At 41.7% G+C, this 26171-nt stretch overlaps 1 protein-coding gene across 2 annotated transcripts in view; it reads right to left on the bottom strand.

Moving 5' to 3' along the window:
* Positions 1 to 26171, bottom strand: part of LOC126167258 (lysosomal alpha-mannosidase-like) — a 162794-nt gene that overhangs the window by 92036 nt on the left and 44587 nt on the right. For both annotated transcript variants that reach the window (XM_049920463.1, XM_049920464.1), the window contains exon 2: positions 23663 to 23765. In XM_049920463.1, coding sequence (XP_049776420.1) covers positions 23663 to 23765 — 103 coding nt within the window. The remainder of the gene's footprint in view (positions 1 to 23662; positions 23766 to 26171) is intronic.

The following is a 26171-nucleotide window of genomic DNA, read 5'->3' as shown; positions in this document are numbered from 1 at the left end:
AGCAGTCTTGCAGATGCGGATGACTTAGTTGTGATGGCAGATTCGATTGAAAATTTGCAAAGTAATATTTCAGAGCTAGATCAGAAATGTAAGGACTATGGTATGAAGATTAGCATCTCCAAAACGAAAGTAATGTCAGTGGGAAAGAAATATAAATGGATTGAGTGCCAAATAGGTTGAGTGCCAAATAGGAGGAACAAAGTTAGAACAGGTGGACGGTTTCAAGTACTTAGGATGCATATTCTCACAGGATGGCAACATAGTGAAAGAACTGGAAGCGAGGTGTAGCAAAGCTAATGCAGTGAGCACTCAGCTACGATCTACTCTCTTCTGCAAGAAGGAAGTCAGTACCAAGACTAAGTTATCTGTGCACCGTTCAATCTTTCGACCAACTTTGTTGTATGGGAGCGAAAGCTGGGTGGATTCAGGTTACCTTATCAACAAGGTTGAGGTTACGGATATGAAAGTAGCTAGGATGATTGCAGGTACTAGTAGATGGGAACAATGGCAGGAGGGTGTCCACAATGAGGAAATCAAAGAAAAACTGGGAATGAACTCTATAGATGTAGCAGTCAGGGCGAACAGGCTTAGATGGTGGGGTCATGTTACACGCATGGGAGAAGCAAGGTTACCCAAGAGACTCATGGATTCAGCAGTAGAGGGTAGGAGGAGTCGGGGCAGACCGAGGAGAAGGTACCTGGATTCGGTTAAGAATGATTTTGAAGTAATAGGTTTAACATCAGAAGAGGCACCAATGTTAGCACTGAATAGGGGATCATGGAGGAACTGTATAAGGGGGGCTATGCTCCAGACTGAACGCTGAAAGGCATAATCAATCTTAAATGATGATGATGATGATGATGAAATGACACACAAATGTGCAATAGGTAAAATAAGGGAAAAGCAACCACTTACCTCTAGCGGATCAATGAGTGGAGCACAGAAATATGTAACAGAAAGCAGCATTCACACTAGTTTTCAGCAATAGCTCTTTTTCTAGCAATAGTACACACATTGCCACAGGAGTGTGTGTTATGGTGTGTCTGTGTCTTGTATGTGAATGTGTACACTGTTGCCAGAAAAAAAGAGTGAATGCCTGGAAGCTAGTGTGAATGCTGATTTCAGTTAAGTCTTTCTGTGCTCCATACATTATCCACTATAAGTAAGTGGTTACCTTCCCTTATTTTACAGATTGCTTCATCCAGGAAGTTTCATTATTGTTACACAAATATGTCATACACAGTCAGGTGGCTTGCGGAGTATGGATGTGGATGTAGATGTAGATAAATAAAAGTATAGTTATGTCCCATTAGTTTCATTAAAAATATTTACCTCAATAAAATTACACTAAGAAACAATTTTATTTATTTATAATCCATCTTTATATTCACCACACACACACACACACACACACACACACACACACACAAACCATAGTTAGGAACCCCATTCATGATGGAAATATACTGGATCTACTGGCAACAAATAGATCTGACTTCTTCAAGTATTCCCACATCGGAACTGGCATCAGTGACCACGATGCAGTTGTTGCAACAATGATTACCAAAGTACGAAGGACAATTCAACAAGTAGAAAGATATATATACTCAGTAATCGAGATAAAAAATCAGTGGTGTCATATCTCAATGAAGAACTTTAAACTTTCACCACAGGGCAGGAGCATGTGGAGAAACTCTTGTTCAAGTTTAAAGGTAGTGTCATATAAACTTTTAAAAGAACAGTTGACCACACACTGGATAGATGTGTACCCAGCAGAACAGTTCATAATGGGAGGGAACCTCCAAGGTATACAGTCACTGTAAAGAAACAGATTACTGCACAAGAGGTGTAAAATAAAGTGTAGGGCTATATGTAAAAGATGCTGAATGAAATGCATTTGGCTGTTGAGAGAGCAATGAGTGATGTATTCAGTGACTATCATAGCAGAATATTGTCAAATGACATTTCGCAAAATCTAAAGAAATTCTGGTTATATGTAAAGGCTGTTAGTGGCACCAAAGTTAGTGCCCAGTTCCTAGTGAATGAGACAGGAACTGAAATTGAGGGTAGGAAAACAAAAGCTGAAATGCTTAACTCCATTTTCAAATGTTCCTTTACAAAAGAAAACCTGGGACAACTGCCCCAATTCAATCCTCATACCACAGTAAAGGTGAATGGAATAAGTATTAGTGTCAGTGGTGTTGAGAAGCAGCTGGTATCATTAAAATTAAAAAAGCTTCAGCACCTGATTGAATTCCTGTCAGATTCTATACAGCATTTGTGGCCGAGTTAGCCCTTCTTCTACTTATAATAGATCATAGATCCCTTGAAAAAAACTGCATCCAGTTCTTGGATAAAAGGCACAGGTCACACCTGTCTACAAAACCAGTAGTAGAAGTGACCCACAAAACTGCTGCCCAATATCCTTGACATACATCTGTTGCAAAATTAATTTTGAAAACATCGATCACATGAAACCCAACTCACACTTTTCTGACATGACATACAGCAAGCTTTTACTCAAGGCAACCGAATAGATGCAATGTTTCTTGATTTCCGAAAAGCATTTGACTCAGTACCACACCTACACTTATTGTCAGAAGTACGATCACATAGGGGTATCAAGCGAAATTTGTGACTGGATTGAGGACTTTTTGGTAGGGAGGACACAGCATATTATCTTGGATGGAGAGTTCTCATCAGGTCTGCCCCAGGGAAGTGTGTCGGGACCCTTGCTGTTCATGTTGTATATTAATGACCTTGCAGACAATATTAATAGTAACATGAGGCTTTTTGCAGATTATGTAGTTATCTATAATGAAATACTATCTGAGAGAAGCTGCATAAATATTCAATCAGGTCCTGATAAGATTTCTACGTGGTACAAATATTGGCAACTTGCTCTATATGTTCAGAAATGTAAAATTTTGCACTTCACTTCACGAAATGAAATAATGTAGTATCCTATAATATCAATGAGTCACTACTGGAGTCTACAAATACCTGGCTGTAACATTTTGTAGGGATATGAAATGAAATGATCATATAGTTTCAGTTGTGGTTAAACCAGGTGATAGACTTAGGTTTATTGGTAGAATACTGGGGAAGTGCAATCAATGTACAAAAGAGATTGCTTACAAATCAGTCATGCAACCCAACCTAGAATATTGAAGTACCAAATTGGACTAACAGGGTATATTGCACATATAATGAGAAGGGCAGCATGAATGGCCACAAGTTTGTTTAATCCATGGAAGGATGTCAGAGGGATGCTGAAGGAACTGAATTGGCAGACTCTTGAAAGCATACGTAAGCTATCCCGAGAGGGTCTATTAACATTCAAGAATTATATTTAAATGAATACTCTATGTATATACTACAACCCCTACATATTGCTCACATAGGAATCTCAAGGATAAGATCAGAATAATTACTGCACACACAGAGGCATTCAAACCATCATTCTTCCCACACTCCTTATGTGAATGGACATAGAGAAACCCTAATAACAGGTACATTGGGATGTACCCTCTGCCATGCACCTCATGGCGTTTACAGAGTGTAGATATAGATCTTTAGGACACCTTCTGAATTTCTCTACTAAATACAACGCCTTTCCTCTGAGTCATTTTCAGTAGGTGCTATTTCTGAATGTACTCATTTATACATCTTGTGACTGAGCTGTCAAAATGTTAAATATGAGAGTTGGAACTTAAATAGTGGAAACTATTTATTCACAACCGATACAAAAAAGTTGCATGTTTGCACCTGTTAATGTCCTCCAAAGTAGTCACCAGCATTGTGTAGAACCAGTTACCAGCGATGTAGAAGGTGTAGTATACTGTTAGCAGAGCCTGTTCTGTTGATACTGCGAATGGAGCGGTCTACTGCCTGTAGAATCTCTGGAACAGTTCTGAAGCAAATGCCATAAAGTGGTTCCTTCATCTTCGGAATCAAATCAAAGCCACAAGGACTTAAGTCTGGAGAATATGGTGGATGGTACAGTACTTCCCAGTTCCATCGACCGAACAGAGCAGCCACAGCTTGTGCTGTATGCGCCTGTGCATTTTCGTGCAAAATGATGGGTGGTTGCGCAGAAAGTGTCGCCGCTTTTATCGCAAAGCCGGTCACAGGTGATGCTCCAAAAATGAACAGTAATACTGTGCACTGATGGTCTGCCGTGGAGGAACGTAATACGCTAGGATAACACCATCACAGTTGTATACGAGAATCGCCAAACTTTCACCGTACTGGGGCTCTGACGCACTTTTGCAGAGACCCATAATAACACCATTTGTTAGACTGGCGTTTCAGTTTTGGCTTGTACAATGTGGCCCATGTCTCATCCAGTGTTACGATACGGTGTAAGAAAGCCTCTCCTCCATGCTCATAGCACTCCAAGTGCGTCTGAGGAGCATCTTAACACATCCATTTCTGCATCTCCGTCAAGTCATGCGGAACACATCGTGATGCAATTTTTCTCATACCCAGGAGTTCCTTCAGGATGCAAAGCACAGTTGTATGTGCTAATCTGGTTTCGTGGGTGATCTCACAAATTGTATGGCGCCAATCACAGCCCACTAATGCAGCAAAAGCATGCGCTTCTTCTTCAGAGACGCTAGGATGACCTGCCTGCTGCATTTCCACCACAGTTTGCCGACCTTCATTGAAGGCATTCACCCAATGTGCCACTATTCTCTATGGCAATGCCGATTCCCCGCATGCCTCTTGAAGACCCACGACTGGACCTGTGTGATCATTCCATTTCATATCCCTGCAAAGTGTTACACCCAGCTATTTGCATGAGTTGGCCGATTCCAGCTGTGACTCATTGATGTCACTTATAGGATACTACGTTTTTTCGTTTTGTGAAATGCAAAATCTTACAGTTTTGAACTTTTAAAGCAAGTTTCCAAGCTCTGTACCACTGACTGAATATTTATGCAGCTTCTTTCAGATAGTACTTGATTGTAAATAACTGCATCATCTGCAAAAAGCTTGATTTTACTATTAATATGGTCTGCAAGGTCATTAATACACAACATGAACAACAAGGATTACAATACACTTCCCTGAGGCACACCTAAAGTTACTTCTATATCTGACAATCTCTCTCCATCCAAGATAACATGCTGCGTCCTCCCTACCAAAAACTCCTCAATCCAGTCACAAAAATCATTTGATACCCCCCTATGATTGTTCATTCTACAATAAGCGTAGATGTGGTACCGAGTCAAATGCTTTTCGAACATCAAGAAACATTGCATCTATTCGGTTGCCTTGAGCCGAAGCTTTCAGTATGTCATGCACGAAAAGTGCAAGTAGGGTTCCGCATGATAGATATTTTCTAAATCCATGCTGGTTGCCATAATTATGTTCGAGCTTAGAATATGTTCTAACATTCTACAACAAAAAGATGTCAGGGATATTGGACAGTAGTTTTGTGGATCACTTCTGCTACTTTTTTGAAGACTGGTGTGACCTGTGGCATTTTCCTCGAACTGGGCACAGTTTTGTGTTCGAGGGACCTTTGATTTCCCCAGGACAGATATCTTGCCAATTACTGCATTGAAAACAGGTAAAACAGTTGAGATGTTGAGATTCTATATATAACCCATCCATACTGGGAATCTAGGTTTTCAATGACACATACACAAAAATTAAGTTTGCACAGAACCCTCAGCACGCAAATCCCACTCGCATATAGCCAATTTTTAGTTTTTTGATATATGTGTGACAGTGCCTCTTTACTGTTTACTCTACAAATTCAGCTAATTTTTTATCTCAAATAATTCTATTTTCTGCAAAGGAATTGTGCATGATAGAATATTTTCTATGTCAACAAATCACATAGAATTTTATTTGTAAACATGTTCACAAATTTGGAACTGCAAGCAGTACTCTACTACTTTTCAAAGGATATGTACAAAAGACACTGGGCAGCATCTGTTACAATATGATACATTATCTTTTTTGTTTAAAGGCATAGCAATTCTAATTTTTAAGGGTGAAGGGAAACAGTCACTTCTAACTATCCACATAATCAGTGGACACAGCGGATGTGCTATTATATTCACTGTTTTTAATCACAAAACTGGAGAGAGAGACCATACAATTTCATGTCCTCTCGTTTTGAGTGATTTTAGTTTGATATGGCTATGATAATGACATTACCTCTTTCTATCAAAATGTAGAAAATGTGTATTCAAAACGACTCAGGAAACCGTTGGAATAATTTTAGTTTTGGGTATTGTCAAATTTATGGCCTTGTTCATTTTCTGCAGTCTTATTTGTGTTACTTGCATTAATGAAGTAAGAATTTAAATTAGATATGATACCATACTTGGAGGAAGTATTCTTGTGATCCTTACTTCCATCCATGAACCTTGATAATATGTGGTGCAGCTTTATGATTGTTTTGGGAGCTATTTATGAAAATATAAATTGCCTTCCTGTTGGATGGATAGTCTATTTCTTCTCTGTAGTTGTTTTTGAACCTTATGCAGCTCATTTTCTCTGGAACCCATATACTGGAGTTGTGAGGCTCTGCAGTTCAGGTGTGGAGCATTCATGCACAGGAGTGAGATCATGTTTTCCAGCAGTTTTTTTTAACAATACTTTTTAAGTATATCTGAGAGTGCATTGATAAATAATGTAAATGCATCCTCATGAAGAGCATTGTCAATGACACTATTCCATACTAGCGTCTTAAACTGACCTGTAATTATCAGTGTCATCATTTCATTACAATACAGATATTTTAGTTTTTCTTTTTTTAACCTCATACCCTTATAATCTGATTTAAAAAATTAACACACATCCTAAACAACCTTAGACCTTACTGATTTGCTGAATGTTGGTGACAATGTTATCAAGACAGGAAGGTTGTCTACTAGAATTTTCATTAATACAAGTCATATGTCTTTCCATATGAGGTAAATTAAGTTGTCTGCATGCCTTCAGCCAGGCATCAATAGCGATGTCAAAAAAATCCTATAGTTAGACAATTCTTTTTTTTTTTCAAAATGTAACATCACTTTTATCTTGAGATCAAATGCTTCATAACTGCCTTGGTGAACAGTATACAGGTATAATTATAAATTATAATGTGGGGAGCAATAACATAGCTGCTTGCAGTGCATTTTATATTTATTTATTTATTTATTTATCAGTTTCCTTGGGGCTATGTGACCCAATTTATGAACAAAGAATTACTAAAACACAAGAATGAATGTATAGGAATAAAGAACACATTGCAGAGAAAATTCTCAACTACTGAGAGGAACTTTTGTACAGTATACAAGTGTGCCAACAGGAAATCTTTCAACTTGGATCTGAATATTTGGGGTTTAGCACTCAGTATTTTCAGTTCTGCTGGAAGCCTGTTGAAAATGAAACCAGCTGAACAGCACAAACTTTCCCATACAGTGCTTAAGGAAGTGTGATTCAAGTGCATATTGTTTTTCCCCCTAGTGTTCAGTGAATGAATGTTGGATTTCTTCCTCTGCTGTCACCATGCATATATAATTGCAAGACACCAGAACAACAGCATACACAAAATTCATAAACTCACACCTCATATAAGACTGATTGCCCATTTCTGGGTTACGAATATTCTAGGTGAGAGCACAGAGTTGCCCAAAAGTATAATGCTGCATATGATAAAAGAGTGAAAGTGAGCAAAGTAGACGAGCCTCCATGTTAATTGTCAGAGACAGTTTCTGCATAAGAAACTGAACTTTAAAGCGAGTGGAGCTGTGTACACTAGAAAATGGGATGGAAGGGGAGAAATCTGAACATTTCTGACACATTCTTCAATTCGAGTTCAGTAAAGGGGTGACAGCAATGGAAGCAATCAGAAACATTTGTGCCATGTATGGGGATAATGCCATTGGATGGAGCACAGCAAGAAAATGGTTTTCTTGTTTTAAGGAGGATCGTTTTGACATAGTGACACTCTTCGTTCAGGAAGACCTTCGGGCTTTGATGGAGATATTTAAATGCATTAATCCACAATGATCCACATCAGCGTACTCAAGGACTGACAATTGCGGAACTCATCATTCTGCCATTGTGTGACACTTGCATGCAATCAGAAAGGTTCAAAAATCAGGTGCACAGGTACCACATGCTCTGAGCCTAAACCACTGTGGCCACATATATGCGTCTCTGCTTCTTTATTATCAATTGATTTGTGAACAACACAGGCCATTCCTATCTTGTATCATTACTGGTGACAAGAAATGGTGTCTTTATGCTAACATAAGGAAAACAAGGGAGTGGTTCAGACCAAACAAAGCAACAAGTCCCCATACAGAGACATGCATACACCAACAAAAAATAATGTTATGAACCTGATGGAACAGTGACAGTGTGGTGTACTATGAATTGCTTCCCCATGGTGTATGCATCACTGCTGATACTTACTGTTAACAACTGAGATGCCTTGCAGATGCAACTCAAGAACAATGACCAGGAGGACTGTGTGAAGTGATACTACTCCACGATAATGCCCACCCACTTTCTGCTAAACCAACAAAGAAAACTACACATGTATTGAGTTGGGAAGTCATTCCACACCCACGTTATTCACCTGATCTTGCACCCACAGGTTTTCACCTTTTGAGATGAAAACACACTCCTAATATGGCTCGACGAGTTCCTTGCCTCAAAACCATGTGACTTCTACAGTCGCACAATCAGAAAGTTATCCCAGGCATTGGCAGATTGTTGTAAATAGTGAAGAAGAATATATTATTGACGAGTCTCTGTTATGTGCCTCTGTCGTGTTTATTAAACTTATGTAAAAATGCTACAAATGTTTCAAGCAGCATATTATGTGTACTGAGGTGTGCTCCTGTACATTGGTTTCTCAAAAGATTTTGAAAATGCTGGTAGCAAATAAGAAAGACCAGTAATTCTCTACAATACCACTTTCACCCTTTTTATAAGGTGGTTTTACTAATGAGTATCCCAATTTGTCAGAAAACTGAACGACATCTGAAAGACTTCTTGCACAGGTGAGCAGTACAGAACTAATGTATGTTACATAGTCTTCATAATCCTACCTGAAATTTTATCATTCCCTTTGGGTTGGACTGGAATGTTGAAAGGACCAAACTACCAGGTCTCAGCCTCTACATCCTATATGCTTCAAGTTGGGAAAGCTATTGGAGAGGAAAGATACAGAAGACAAATCCTGAGGAAACTGAATGTAACTAAGAATCAATTAAACCACAAGAGAGAAGCAAGTATAGAAGTGAGAGAGGGGTGTAAGAAGGTGAATGTGGGTAAGTTGCCATTCAGAAAGCAGCATGAAGTCACCAGGGCATGTTAATGCAATGGTAGATGCACCCTCTGCATCCTGCCAGTTTTCCACACCCTCTAACACCACAAGAAAAACTTGAAACACAGACAAGCTGATAAAACCTAAGGAAATAGAACAATGAAAATGAGACAGTAAACCAATGACAAAATAAAAAAATAAGAATAATTTAAAAAGTTGAAGGGGCAGAAGCCAGGTCAGATCATCAAGCAAGGGCAGCCAATGGTACTGTGTTTTGGAGCTGGCTACGGACCCCTTCAATCCCTGAAATGGTTGGCAAGGCCAATGTGACCTATCCCTCAAAGAGGAGTAGAAAGCAACTTCAAACATAAAGCATTAAACCAGATTAGCTGCATTGGTGTAGGCCAGTAGTCCACTAGCACCAGAGGCAGTGTGTCAGCAAGCTTAAGGTTTCGCTGAGAGGTGGCCAAATTAGGGCTGTCCTGTAGGATGTGGGCCACTATTAGATAGATGCCACACTGACAGTGGGATGGATCCTCACATCATAACATATCACTATGGTATTTGTTTCGTTTTGCTTTAAGGCACCAAAAAACAACTGGGGTCATACGCGCCCTAGTCAAAACTAGAGAACACAAACACAGAGAGGAGTTAAACGACTATACGTCAGTCTCAATGGACAAAATAGGAGACAGCTAAAAACTGGCATGTTGGAAAAGGGTAAAGAAACACCTTACAGAAATGGAGGTCCAAAACTAAAAGTTAAATGGCCTTCGCCATATTGCTTCCGTGGATTAAAAGTAAAACGCGGTTGACAGCCCGCGCGTCATTCACTAAAACAGCTGATCAATCAGATGGCAAACCCAAGCTGGAACTTAAATTGTTGGAAAAGGGCATTCCAGCAGGAAGTGGTGGACAGTTAAAATTTGGGCACAGTGTGTACAAAGCGGTGGGGTAGTGCCATTTAGCAAATGACAATGGCTAAAAAGGCAGTGCCCAATCCACAGCTGAGTTAAAATAATCTCCTCCTGGTGGGAGGGCCGAGAGGAGGTCGTCCAAGGCAGTGGGAAATAAGTCGAAGCTCATTCCCATGAAGGGAGGACCATTGGCAATGCCAAAGGGACAACACCTCCTGACAGACGGCAACACAGATCATCAGAGGGAATATAGGTACTCCCGGGCTGAGGTACGAGGACTGCAGCTTTGGCAGCAGCATCAGCAGCCTCGTTTACTGCTGGGCCAACATGGCCAGGGACCCACAGAAACATGACACTGACTCCACGAAGCAAGTGACAGTTTTATTGGACCCGCTGCAATAATGGATGAGCTGTGTACAGAGCACATAGACTCTGGTGGGCAGTGAGTGAGTCTGAGCAGAGGGCACAATTGGAAAGACTGTATCGCCAGATGTACTCCGGGGCCTGATGCAAGGCGAACAGCTCAGCTGTAAATACTGATGAGTGTGCTGGAAGCTGATATCGAAAGACACGGGTGCCAATGACGAAGCCACACCTGACCTCACAGTCAGTCCGAGAACCATCAGTGTAGACAAAGGTACTATCGCGAAGTTCCACACGAAGGTCGTGAAACCGGAGGCGATACACCAAGGCTGGTGTAGTGTCCTTAGGATGTGAATGAAGGCCAAGGTTAACACGGGCTACTTCACGAAGCCAAGGTGGTGGAGGGTTCACACTCACTGGGAGTGTTGCAGGTAGTGTGAAGTTAACCCACTGTAGCAAGTGGCGAAATCGGACTCCAGGCGGTAACAGAAGAGGGACGAGCCCATACTGACAACCAAAGAAATCATCAAAGAAGGAGGCATAGGAGGGGTCGCCATGCATGGCAGACAAACGGTATACATAACTACAGAGGAGAAAGTCAGGTAAGACACATAGGAGGACCAAGAGAGTTTCCTATTGAGCAGGAGCACCAGAAATTTCACAGTTTCAACGAACAGAAGGGCAACAAGTCCAAGATGTAGAGATGCTGGGTGAAACCATTTGCACCACCAGAAATTCAGACAGACAGTTTTGTCAGGGGAAAAGCAAAAGCCATTGTCGATGCTCCAAGAGTAAAGATGGTCAAGACAGCATTGAAGACGCCGCTCAGTAAGACAGGTCCATGGAGAACTGCAATAGATGGCAAAATCATCTACATAAAGAGAGCCGGAGATGCCCAGCGGGAGACAGGCTATTATAGGGTTAATGGCAATAGCAAAGAAGATGATGCTCAGGACGGAACCCTAAGGCACACCATTTTCCTGGATAAAGGTGTCTGACAAAGCAGAACCCAAACGCACCTTGAAAACTTGATCTTGTAAAAATGCCCGACGAAAACAGGGCAGGTGCCCACAGAAGCCCCACGTGTAAAAAGTACAGAGGATACCAGTTCTCCAGCAGGTGTTGGAGGCCAAGTCAAAAATCACAGCCACAGTCTGGGATTTCCGCAGAAAACCATTCATGACACAGGTGCACAAAGTAATGAGATGGTCGATTACAGAACACCACGCTTGAAATCCACACTGTGCATTCATTAGTAAATGTCGAGACTCGAGCCACCACACCAGCCGGGCATGAATCATACATTCCATCACCTTGCAAACACTGCTGTTAAGAGAGATGGGGTGGTAGCTAGAAGGAAGGTTTTTGTCCTTATCGGGCTTAGGTATGGGTATGACGGTGGCTTCATGCCAGCATCCAGGAAATGTGCCCTCTGCTCAGATTCAGTTACACGAGTTCAGCAGAAAGTGCTTGCCCGCACGAGAAAGGTGCTGCAACATCTGAATTCGGATGGCATCTTGCCCTGGGGCGGAGGATTGGGATGAACTAAGAGCACGATCTAGCTGCCTCATAGTAAAGGTGGCACTGTAGCCCTAACGATTTGGAGAAGAGTAGGGTATCATCCAAGCCTCCTCTGCTCATTTCCGATGGATGAAGGCAGGGTGATAGTGGGAAGAGATCAAAACTTCCACAAAATGGCAGCCCAAAGTGTTGCACATAGCAATAGGGTCCATGGTGACACTGTCAGTGACTGTCAGGCCGGAAACTGGGGAACGGATCTTGGTTCCAGAGGTTGGCCCATAAGGCAGAGGAAGATGTGGAACTGTTAAAAGAACTAGTGAATGAAATCCAGCTAGCTCTTTTGCTACCCCAAAGAACGTGATGACACTTAGCACACATCTGATTATAATTAATGCAATTTGCCAGCATAGGGTGGCAGTTAAAAGGGCATAGAGCACATCTACGTGAGCAAATTGCATCGTGGCATGCCTCAGTCCACCAAGGGACCAGGACACGACGTGGTAGAGAGGAAGTGTGGGGGATGGAACGTTCTGCAGCAGTAAGGATAACTTTTGTGAGATAATCATCCCAGTCATCCCAACTGGGGAGATCTGGTTCTTCAAAGGTCGCCAGGGAGGTGTAAAGCTGCCAGTCAGAACTAGGAAGCTGCCATTTAGGCATTCACGTGGATGGGGTAGGGGGTCAGCAAACGGATAGCACACGAGAAATGGTTGCTCAAGTAGGTGTCAGAAAGAACGAACCACTCAAGACGATGGGTAAGCTGGGCAGTGCAGAAGGACAGGTCCAAATGGGAATAGGTGTGTGAGGAGTTGAGAAGGAAAGTGGGTGCTCCGGTGTTAAGGCAGAAGAGGCTAAGTTGGTTAAGAAGGTCAACCAAGAGGGCACCTGTCTGACAGGCCCTGGGATAACCCAGAAGGGAATGATGTGCTTTAAAGTCACCAAGTAGCAAAAATGGAGGAGGTAGCTGCCCAATAAGTTGAAGGAAGCCTGCCTAGTGACAGCGAATTATGGAGGGACGTATATATACTACACAGGGCAAACGTCAGGTGAGGAAGGTAAAGGTGAACTGCCACAGCTTTAAGATTGGTAGTCAGCGAGATGTGTTGACTATGAATGTTACCCCATATGAGCAGCATGATGCCCTCATGAGAGGGAATGCCGACCCCAGGGGAATGGTCAAAACGAATTGGTAAGAAATGTAAAAGCTCCGAGCAGTCATGAGGGCACAATTTCGTTTCCTAAAGGCAGTGTACAGTGGGACCCTGCAATGCTAAAAGCAGCCATAAATCCTCTTTGTAGGACCGAAGACCGCAAACGTTCCATTAGAGGAGAGTCATGATGAGGAGAAGACGTGGAGGTGTCACCTCGGCTGCTGCAAAGTGACAGCTGGGGAAGAGGTGCTATTACAGGGCATAGAAGCAGGAGGATCCTGCTCCATGGGGTCCACAGAAGCATCAGCTTGCTTGTGCTGTCGATTTGTGAAGTCCAACGCCAAAAAACAGTTGTTGGTGTGCACCAGCCACATGGACGCTGGCCGATCTAAGGTTATCACGTGCTGACACCATTGAAGAGGACCTTCGAGGTGGTGAAGGAGAGGACCGTTTCTCTTTGGAGAACTTCTTCAAGCCTCTCTGGTTAGATGAAAACTCAGGTGTTGTTTGGCTGGAGAGACAGAGGAAGTCTTCATGGGAGTACTCCTTTCCTTTCTAGCCTACTGGTTGTATAGCATGTGGTTTCGCCCCTGGAGGCAAGAGTTTGATGGCTTGTTGCACAGCTGGATGGGGGGTTGGGGCGAGGGGGGGAGGGGGGCGGTGTATGGGGATGCTACCTTGACACTGGACAATTTCACGACCTCAGATCTGATTGGAGGTTGCATGTCTGCATGATCATGTCCTTCATGGAGCGAGGGGTAACAAGAATAGAACTATAGCTACCAGATGGGAGAACACAGAGTTTGCGACTAGCCAGTAACTTGCGAGCAACTGGATAAGGCAGCTTTTCTTTGACCAGGATGTCTTGAACAGCCCGTTCATCAAGATACATTGGACACTCCCGAGGGGAGGCAGCATGGCCACCATTGCAGTTTATACAGTGAGAAGGAGGTGGACAATCACCCTCATGTGCATCCCTACCACAGGTGCCACATTTGGCTGGGTGTCAACAAGACGTTCTAGTGTGGTTAAAATCATGACACTGGTAGCAGCGCATCGGGTTCGGAATGTATAGCCAGACGGTGATAATTTCATAGCCTGCTTTGAGTTTGGACAGAAGCACCACTCGCACTTGCTTTCGAAGACCACTTCTGATTCTCAAGCACAACAACTGCTTGCTGCCTTGCTTCTCCACAGTTACCCTGTTCATGTCCAGGCTCACATAACTTTGAATTCTTCTTGTGGTGTAATTTACACCAGGCCACTCGACGGTCTAACCAAGGCTGAAATACAATCTTCCCTCTCAGATCAGGGTGTCATTGCCATTCATCCCTACTGCCCACCCGCTCTCTTTATCACCTTCGATAGACTGCTTTGAGTTTGGACAGAAGCACCACTGTATCAAAGGTGATAAAGAGAGCGGGTGGGCAGTAGGGATGAATGGCAATGACACCCTGATCTGAGAGGGAAGATTGTATTTCAGCCTTGGTTAGACCGTCGAGTGGCCTGGTGTAAATTACACCACAAGAAGAATGCAAAGTTATGTGAGCCTGGACATAAACAGGGTAACCGTGGAGAAGCAAGGCAGCAAGCAGTTGTTGTGCTTGAGAATCAGAAGTGGTCTTCGAAAGCAAAGTGCCATTCCACAAATGAGAGCAGGATTTCACAGGGGCAGCAATTGCATCCACACCTTTCTGAATAATGAACAGATTTACCATGGCGAAGGACTGACCATCTTCAGTATTGAGACCACTAGGAATTGTGGTGCAGCGGGGGAGGTTCTTTGACTCATTAGCCTTGTTGCATTCACGTTTTGTAGAAGATGAGTGGGTAGATGATTGCCAGTGTCTCCGATGGCACGCTACTTCCAACTGGAGGCCCCCTTCACAAGGGGGCACACTTGCCTTAGGTGATTGTTCACCTCTCAGGTCACACCTCCCGAACATCTGGCAAAGGGACCAATCAGCAATTTTGGAAGGTTACAGCTCAGGCAATCACCCCTCCCTGGGCCTGGCCTGTACCAAGGAGTACGTGCGATCACTACGTGTCGACCCAGGGCTGGGAATTACGCATTACTCAGTCACCTGTTATGCATCAGATGCATGGCCGGCCTTCAGTAGGGCACTGGGAGGAAGAAGAGATAAGAGGATCCTCAAACGCCAAAGCGGAGGGTCGAGACGAGAAGGGAAACAAAGAAAGGAGAAGGGAAACAAAGAAAGGAGAAGGGAGTGAAAAACAAAGGTGAGACTGTTCGCATGTCAGTGACAGAATGCAGAATATTCTCAAGAATATCCCAGACATGTTTGCCAAGGGAGGGGAAAAAGAATAGCAAGAGGATAGACATACAGCCCAGAAGGGAAAAATGCTGCAAAGACTAGGATCCCGAGGTAGCCAAGCATGAACCTGCCAAAGAGTGGCAGGGGTTTGCTAAGTGTGGCCACTGCGAAGCCGACAGAATGGTAGATTCCCTGTGAGAGCCATGAAGGAAAGGCTGCCACATGGCCACGGTCCCCTTTACTGCTCAGTTTGTTCGGAGAGAGCGGGGCACAGCAATCCATGTTCCAAGCCTCCAACAACTGACAGTGCAGAGTCAATCCAGGGTTGAGTTTTGGTAAACCCATATCCAAGTCAGCATCCTGGCAGCCAATTTCGCCAACATGTCAGCATGTTCATTCCGTGGGATCCCATAGTGACCTGGGGTCCAGATAAAGACAATTGACCATCCAGCTCGATAGACGTCAGAAAGGAGATCCTGGATAGTCATGAACAACAGGTGTCAAGGGTAGCACGGACCAATTGCCTGAAGATTACTCAGGGAGTCACTGACAACTGAGAACATCTCTTGATGCAAGAACCAACATGACTGAGGGCTTGAGTGATGGCCCTCATTTCTGTGGTGAATACACTGCATTCCTTCAGCAGGTAAGATTGATCACTGCATCTTGCATGTGTGTAGTCAAAACCAGTTCATCTGTCAACCAACGTCAGTGTATACCACTTCTGAACTAGGAAATGCATCAAGGATGGCCAGGTACAGGTGGCAAAAAACAATGGGGTCAACAGAGAGTTTCAGTCCAAAAGATGGGTCATGACAGATTTGAGGAAGGGGTACACATTGTGGGGGTATATGTGATTGCTCCTTGACTAGAGCCAACACTGGAGAAAGTTAGAATTCGTATCAGAGAGACTGTATGTGAACTGCAGTCCTGAGCCTGTATTGTGAGAGATGGATCTCCCTATCAAGAAAGAGGACATTGTGTTTTGGATGCTCAAGGCAACAGAAAGTGTGTATCACATAGTTCAGCTGTGGTTGGCACCTAATCTGTTGTCAAGGGACCCCAGCCTCTGGAAGAAGACTGTTCACAGCACTGGTTCATAAGGCAACCATCACACACTGGACACCACAATGGTGTGTCAGATACAGCATTTGCAATTCTGAAGGTGATGCCAGGCCATATACCAGACATCCATAATCAAGATGGAACAGGATAAGAGCCTCGTAAAGTTGCAAATGTGTTGAGTGGTCTATGCCATAGGTGGTGTTACTGAGGCAGCACAATATAAAGGTGTGGCCAATAAGTTTGCTTAAACTGACAAAAATGGGGAAGGTTTGTCAACTAAACATTGAAGACCAGTCCCAAAAAGAGATAACACTCCACCACATGGGGCAACTTGTTACTGAGGTAGAGTTCTGGTAGTGGACGGACAGTGTGAACGCGGTGAAAGTGTATGATGCACATCTTGGCAGCTGAAAATCGGAAGCCATGGTGAGAGCCTAGGATTGCACCTTTGTATGACACCCTGCAGCATGTGTTCAGCAACACACACAGTGGAAAAACAGTATTTAATGCAAAAATCGGCAGCGTACAGAGAAGATAACACTGTATATCCCACACCTGCAGATGTATCGTTGGTAGCCACTAGAAAAAGAACACTCAATAAAGAGCCTTGCAGGGCTCTATTCTCTTGTATATGGCAGATACCGTAGAATCACTAATTTGAACCTAAAGAGGATACTGTGACAAGACGTTACAGACAAAAACATGGTGTGGGGCCTGGAGACTCCACTAATGTGATGACGCCATGTGGTGAGTATGTGATGACACCATGTAGTGTCATAGAAGACAGTGATAAGATGTTGACACCAGGCAAAAGCTACCTGCATGGCAGACTCTAAACAGACCAAACTGTCTGCAGTAGAATAGTATTGGAAAAAACTGCTTTGGGACAGAGCCAAAAGACCCCAGGTCTCAAGATATCAACATAGCTGCTGGCTCACCATACATTTGAGCAACTTGCAGTGAACATTAGTAAGACAATGGATGATAGATGTTTACCTCAGTGTGGTGTTTGCCCATTTTCGGTATCGGGGCAAACACGCAGTGGCAACTCACTCTCACTTCAGATACAGTCAAAAGTGTCTAGGATGTGGCATTGGCGATGGACTGATAGGTGTTTCAGCATTTGGCTGTGGATGTGGTCTGGCTCTTAGTGGTGCATCAGGGCAAAGGGCTAGAGCACTGCAGAATTCACATTCAGTGAAGATGGTTCTAGGTGATGTGTAGTTAAAGGTAAGTCAGTTTACTCCATCCACTGTTTGAGAACATGAAATGCAGGCTGATAATTCTCAAAGAGGCTCAAGCAAAACGCTGAAAAATTTTTCAGTAACATCATCATCTGTTCAAGAAAGGGTCGAGGGAAGATATGGGAAACTATTGCCCTATTTCTATTCTCCCAATCCTGTCAAAAGTGTTAGAGAAAGTAGCTGCAAATTAGATCAAAAATTTTATCGTAAAAAATGATATTATTGTAAGTAACCAATTTGGATTCCAACAAGGAAACAACACACTGGATGCAGTAAATAGCTTTATTGAGAAGATATGCAAATCATTGGATCAGAGGGGTAAAGTTGCTGGTATCTTCCGCGATCTCTTCAAATGCATTTGACTCGGTGAACCATGACTTGCTTATCTAGAAATTAAACAAATATGGGATTAAGGACAAAGCTCTGAAATGGTTCACATCATACTTGCAGAACAGAAAGCAAAGGGTACGTGTCACATCAAATGCAGTGAATTATTATTCTAAATGGAGTACAGTATCACAAGGTGTGCCTCAAGACTCCATTTTGGGGCCAATCCCGTTCCTATTCTATGTAAAAGACGTGCCCATAAATATAAATTCCCCATCAGTTCTGTTTGCGGATGACACTTCTGTTTTAATTGAAGATGATGCAGAAAAAATTCAGAGCTCCATTGTGAGCATAATGGGCACTCTAGAAAACTGGTTCCAGTTAAATGGCTTGAAACTGAACGTTACAAAAACCAATATGGTACATTTCAAAACCAAACATTTGAAATGTGTGGATCTTAAAATACATCATCACAATCATCCTATGGAAGAAGTTAACACAGTCAAATTCCTAGGACTAAATGTGGACAACAACTTAAACTGGAGCACACATATTGAGTTCCTATTAAATAAACTAAGCAGCTTCGCATTTGCAATGCAAATACTAGCAAACTCTACTGACATGAGTACACGGAAAATTGCATATCATAGTTATTTTGAATCTGTCATTAGGTATGGTATCATTTTTTGGGGAAATTCAAATAGTGTATCTCGAATACTGAAACTGCGAAAGAAAATTATAAGATACATGTGTAGTGCCCAACAAACAGAATCTTGTCACCCTTTATTTCGGAACCTGCAAATCCTAACAGTTCCCTCCATATACATTTATGAAATTATAATCTTTGTACACAGCAGACAAAAATTATTTGAGGAAAATCATTTTAACCACACATACAACACAAGAAATAAAAATAATTTTATGTTACCCACACACCATTTGAAATTATATGCATGAACTCCACAGTATATGGGGATGACAATATATAACAAGCTAATGGGCAAAAATATATTTAATATGAAGCCAGAGTGTCTAAAAATAAGGCTACAGCAGATTCTGTGGGATAAATGCTACTATTCAGTAGAAGAATTCATAGAGGATGAAATGATAATTTGAGCAAGGGGTAATTAATTGTTAGTCTTTTATTGTATCTGTAACAAAATTGTATTATTATTATGATACCATTTGTTAAAATCAGTTGTTGTAATTAATTGTTAGTTTTTTATTGTATGTGTATTTTTATATTGTATTATTGGTATGGTACCATTTGTTAAAAATCAGGTGTTGTATGTATATGGTAAAACTTTACCAAAATTTTGACGTGTCTCCTGTACCTGAATCAAATGATTTAGATTATGTACGTTATGAGTCTAATAAACCACAATTCAGTGTAGAAAACACCATTCTGTTATACACCAAGTACACCAGTGGGGGACTGGTATCCATAGAGGTGTTGAACCTTTGCCCTAACATGCAAAGGAAGAGTGCAAGGTCCAGTGCATACTGTTCCCAGCATTCTTGTTTATGTCATTTTGTTAGGTACCAGACGCAGGCATGGAGCTGTTTAAGGCCAATGAGGTTCTCTGTCGATAGAGAACCCATCTCCAGTCTAACAGTCATGGTGGTTTCTGAAGTACACCGAGGACTGTCTTCCAACAGGAGGATCCCGAGGAATAGGTAACTGCTAAGTCCACTGCCAATAAAATAACTGTGGTTGTGCTCTGGACAGCTACATTGATACCTCCATGTGGTATTATGCTAAGGGCAAAGGCATCTCAGTCAGCATTGTTGAGAGCCCATCTGGATGGACACCCAAGTAAGTGATGCAGAGGGAGGGAGAGGACAACCAGAAAATAATCACTGTCACACAGGTCATCACGGACTCTCCCATGTATGGAGGGGAGAGAACCAGGCAAGGATCAATGGCCAAATAAGAGCCATATGCCTGTGCCCCTGCCCCCTCCCACAACAGGATGGCTACCGTGTTAGGTTTTGGTGATTACTTTTGCTAGAAAGGAAGGTCGCAAAAATACGAAGGCACAAAAGATGGAATGTAGACCACAGTCTGCAACCTTTAATGTATGATCCACACCACTGTAAAACTTAGAAGAGGAACTGTAGGTCAAACCCAACAAAGGTGACTATATAGTAAAGGATGGAAAGCTGTGGAAAGTGCTGGAAGAGAGAAAAACGAGTGTCCAAAATAATAAATCAAATTGAAGCATGACTGGCATCAAGAACCCAATGGAAAGGCAGAGGGGGAAAAAGAAGAATAGTAGAAGGATAGACTTGCAGCATGGAAAGGTAAGTAGCACTGCAAGGGCCGGGGTGCCATGGTAGCCAAGCATATACTCAGAAAAAAGATTTGTGACCCCTGGGGGTAAACCCTTGGGAGTTTTTACTCTTTAATGGTGCAATGACTAATTCAGTTTTGTCTTTGTTTCCTGTAGCTGTATGTGATTTAGGTGCGTCAAAATACCAGCTTTCAAAGTTCTACATATTTACTTGTACAAATAAAAGTTTCATTTTACTCACCAATTATTGACATGAAGCAATTGTTACATATTTTGCACAACTATGGTGGATCACTAATAATTTCATTCTCACACAAAGAAGGTGTAATACGATAAGCACCTATATTCATAAATGACCATATAGTTTTAATACCGGCCCGTGAGCTTCATATTTCTCTTGGTATAATATATTGTTTTAGCCTGACTGATGACATTACTCAGCACTTTTCAGTATTATTTGTACTAAAATTCTGTTACTGAGCTCTGAATGTTCTTCATATCATGATAAAGCTTTTATTTCTTCCTATTATTTTAATGCCATTAGTTATCCAAAGAGGTTGCTTATTAGCACTGCATATGTGACTGCATTTTTTTTTAAGAGGAACTACTATTAAAGCAAGTGATAAGGATCTGAATAAATGTATTACACTCGTCATTCAGGTCTTCTGCAGTGCAGACTTCTTGCCAACTTAACCCCACGAGCCTGACTAAGTGTCCGCATTACAATCTTTTGTTTACTACTTTGAGATATGAGTCTGCCTTGATTCTTTCCTGTATTACTATCTGTGCATCATGATCTGACTGTTACTAATTTTTCTCACATTGTGCCCATCAAATAGGTAATAATATGGTCATGTTGCTATTCTCATGAACTCCAGCTAGGAAGTATACTATCAGTATCAGGTTGTAAGATTCAAATAAATCCATTAACATTCATTTTTCTGGAGAATTAGTCAGAAAGTTTATGTTGCAGTCCCCACAGAAAATCAGTATCATGTTCTTCTAAAGAATCCAGCCGAGCACAGTCTGGAGAGGACAACCCAGCCTAAACTAGGGACCTAAGAGGCCTCTAAGGAAAAGTTTTTTTCCAAGAAAATTTAAACACTCCTGGACTCACTTCAAATATTTTGTCCATGCAATGTTTTGTATATAAGTTCTTTTGAATGAGTCAGCACATTTGACATAAATGGCTCCTCTTCTCTTCTGCAACAAACTCTCTGTATAGAAATCATAAAATGTATCCCTCCAAAGAAAGCCTTTGTATTTCTTCACCCAGTAAATAATGCTCCGATATACTAGAAATGTCAGAGTCAAGATTTATTAGAAATTCACTGATTTTTCCTTTAATTCCATTAATATTTTGTTGAAATAATATTGTTGTATCTTCTGATCTACATTCCCCTTTACTGAAATCTCTACCAGCGTGAAAGGAACTTTCCTCAGGAGAGACACCTTCTACTGGATTTCATCTTAAAAAAAGGTCTAACTCTTCGACACATTATCACCAGAATTTGGCCTAATGAGAGCCCAGGTCCACCGACACTACAGTCACTTACAGGCTTCACCAACCATTCCTTCTCAATCCAGTTTAGGTGCAGGCCTGTCTAGCTGGAACTAAGGATATATTCAACTGGTACCATCAAAGTGTGTGCCTTGTCAGTAGTCATCAGCACACTCTTAGTCCAACACATGCTGCATAGCACTGTTAATGTGAGGGTGACCATAATGTTGGAGCACCTGTATAAAATTAACATTAATGGTCTGAGTGAGTGGCAATCCTATCCAAGTCACTGTCCTACCATAAGCCTAGTCCCTATCAAGACTATTGCCAACCATGATCCTCTTTAGTAAAATCCTTACTAAATCCTCCCTCACCTTACTGAGCCCAACAATTGTTTTAAAAATGATCATGACCTGGTACTCCTCACCTAAAGTCTCAGCCATGACTGCTACCTCACTGCAGAATCCTCTCCTCCTCAATTTTCCTCTCGGACTTCTGCTTCCTAAAACTCTTTGAGTGTCTACTGCAAATTACTTGCTGCTACAGCTATTGGAGGCTTGTCTCCATATGACTGACAGCCACTGTTACCAACATTCAAAATGAAATTATCAGAGCACATTCTCTTCCTAATGGCATCATCCTCCATGTGTACCTAGCAGAGGCAGCAAAACTCCTGCATAGTTTGAGTTTCCATTTTTTATTAAGTTCAAGACCCTGTTCTGTGAATTCTCTTGCAGTAGCAAACTCTAATACATGACAAGTGCAAAGAAGTTGCCACACACATCTACTAACTCTATTACAGTGCAATTCATATTCTGTATGATGTTAGATTTGTAAACACATTATGCTATGGAAGAAAAATGGAAATAAAAGAGCACTCATTCAAGAATTAAAAGAAGAAACAAGAATGCCAACATCATTAATATTTAATAGTTTAAATCATAAACACACAAAATAAAATGACTGGATAGAAAATACTGCAATAAAACGCTCTGCTGATCGTAAAAACAAGCATTTTGCCTGAAAAAAATTGTAAACAACAATATACTTTATGAAAAAATATGTTAGTATATGCAGAGTACTCAGTTTTTCATATAATGAAGAACACACACTTTTTCATCAGTACCATTAGTACTGAAATGGCAAAAAGTATATAAAATGCAAACAGGAAAATTTCAAGACTACTGGTACAGATTAACTGAAAAATGACACAAAGCAAGTTCTTAAGACATTTCATTTGTGAATCATAATCTCATGAACAATCATTGCATATCAATGTAACTGTGAAACAGCCTAGCAGACTGTGGTGCCCTTTGCTAACTGTGATCCAGGAGAAGATACTATGGGAAATTAAGTGATTTCCCAGAAATTACGGGTGAAGCCGTTAATTGGATATTGAATACTGATAAATATCTTTAAATTACAATACCGTGTCAAAGCCATATTTTTCATAAAATCTGTGACCTGAACTTCTCTTTTAAAATTCATGGCTTGGTACTTTATTGACAAACTGACTCTTATTACAAGGTGACAACTATGAGTATATAAAAAACAACCATAGTTTATGTAAAATGAGAAATACTCTATTTTTTCCTTACTTTTCCCTTAAAAATGAGATGGGGAATAGAAAGTAGGGTAGGGGGATGGAGCAAAGGGTGAAAATTGAATCATATATATATATAGTCAGATGTTCAACGCATTTTAAAATTTTACTCACTTCCATAGTAATACTGGTCCACTGTTTTCAGCCAACCAACATCATCATGTGTGTGTGCCACCAAGTGCACATTCAGATATCCAGGTTTTGGCTTTGGACATGCCTGTAACAAAACAATAATACATCACTTAGCAGTTCCCACATTTACTTTCCCATAAAACAATTTTTTACAATTTAAATAATTTATTTTTCCCAATACCACAATATAATTCAATACATAATTACTTTCTTTTACAACATGACACCTCTCCAAGTCGTCTTCTTGTCTCGAAAAAGAACTTTAAGGGCAATGTAACTTGCTCGACATACAGATTCTTGCAAGCTCTTTTTCAAAAGTCTTCTATTCAACAGTATTTGCAGGATGTTTATAGTTACGCTTTCACAACATGAGACAGTGTTGGAGAAAAGCTATTTATCATGTGGGTACCCAACTTTATAGGGATGTTGTTGAGGCTGTGCTGTAGATTTGTATTGTTAGTGGTGTCAGTAACATGACATGCTGTTAGGTACCAGTACAGGTATGGCAACATAGGGTTGAAACAAGTTTTCGTGCGCATTACAGTTGTAGACAGTCAACATAAGTCTGAACAAAGTGAACAGGACTTTACTTGTAAACCAGTTTTATCAAAATATGTAGCATAGTGCTGCTGCTCTTCATTAGTACTGACAAATTAAATAAATGAAGAGTGTTCAAATTAACTGGAGATTTGGGAATTGCTTCTGAAACAGGCTAACAGCTATTTTTGCCACAAACTGTTGCAGAAATTACTGGCCCCGTGGATGAGAATGCTGGACACAATGTGACATCTTCAAGCAATACATGAGCAGGGTCAGGACAGCTGAATATTCCATGGCCCACCATTCTCAAAGTGCAGTGAACAGTTGTGAAATGGAACATCTAGTGTGATTCCAGGCTATCTTGGATGCAGATGGTGGTCACACTGACCAACAATTGTAGCCTGCAACATGAACTTGGCATGTAATTAACAAATGTTACCTTCTAATTTGTAAACTAAAATGTATTTCATTCCATGGCTTATTCATTTCTAAATTAGAGTGTGTGGTTTCACATGTTTGGTTTGTACAGTTCTCTCTCTCTCTCTCTTTCTCTTTTCAGATTTATATGTTGCTCACAAACTGCAACATCTTGTAAGCTTTTCACTCTAATTAAGGCCACAGAAGCGGTTGTGGCAACAATGATAACCAAAGTACAAAAGACAACTAAAACAAGTATAAAGATACACTATGTGATCAAAAGTATCCATAAACCCCCAAAAATATACGTTTTTCATATTAGGTGCATTGTGCTGCCATCTACTGCCAGGTACTCCATATCAGCGACCTCAGTAGTCATTAGACATTGTGAGAGAGCAGAATGGGGCGCTCCACGGGACTCACAGACTACGAACGTGGTCAGGTGATTGGGTGTCACTTGAGCCGGCCGAAGTGGCCGAGCGGTTCTAGGCGCTACAGTCTGGAACCGCGCGACCGCTACGGTCGCAGGTTTGAATCCTGCCTCGAGCAAGGATGTGTGTGATGTCCTTAGGTTAGTTAGGTTTAAGTAGTTCTAAGTTGTAGGGGACTAATGACCTCATAAGTTAAGTCCCATAGATCTCAGAGCCATTTGAACCATTTTTTGGGTGTCACTTGTTTATACGTCTTTACACGAGATTTCCACACTCCTAAACATCTCTAGGTTCACTGTTTCAGATTTGATAGTGTCGTGGAAATGTGAAGGGGCACGTACAGCACAAAAGCGTACGGGCCGACCTCGTCTGTTGACTGACAGAGACCGCCGACAGTTGAAGAGGCACCTAATGTGTAATAGGCAGACACCTATTCAGACCATCACACAGGAATTCCAAACTGTATGAGGATCCGCTGCCAAGTACTATGACAGTTAGACGGGAGATGAGAAAACTTTGATTTCATGTTTGAGCGACTGCTCATAAGCCACACATCACACCGATAAATGCCAAATGATGCCTCGCTTGGTGTAAGTAACGTAATCAATGGACGATTGAACAGTGGAAAACGTTGTTTGGAGTGCTGAATCATGGTACACAACGTGGCAATCCGATAGCATGGTGTGGGTATGGCGAATGCCCGGTGAACGTCATCTGCCAGCGTATGTAGGGCCAACAGTGGTGGTGGTGGTGGTATGGTGTGGGTGTGTGTTTCATGAAGGCTTGCATGCCTTGTTGTTTTGTGTGGCACTATCACAGCACAGGCTTGCATTGACGTTTTAAGCACCTTCTTGCTTCACACTGTTGAAGAGCAATTAGGGGATGCCGATTGCATCTTTCAACACGATTGATCACCTGTTCATAATGCACAGCATGTGGCAGAGTGGTTACACGACAATAACATCCCTGTAATGGACTGGCCTGCACAAAGTCCTGACCTAATCCTATAAAACACCTTTGGGATGTTTTGAACGCTGAATTCGTGCCAGACCTCACCGACCAACATCGATATCTCGCCTCAGTGCAGCACTCCATGAAAAATG

This window comes from Schistocerca cancellata, chromosome 1, assembly GCF_023864275.1.
Source record: "Schistocerca cancellata isolate TAMUIC-IGC-003103 chromosome 1, iqSchCanc2.1, whole genome shotgun sequence".
In the NCBI taxonomy this organism is placed as follows: domain Eukaryota; kingdom Metazoa; phylum Arthropoda; class Insecta; order Orthoptera; family Acrididae; genus Schistocerca; species Schistocerca cancellata.
This window is presented reverse-complemented; position numbering and strand designations above follow the sequence as displayed.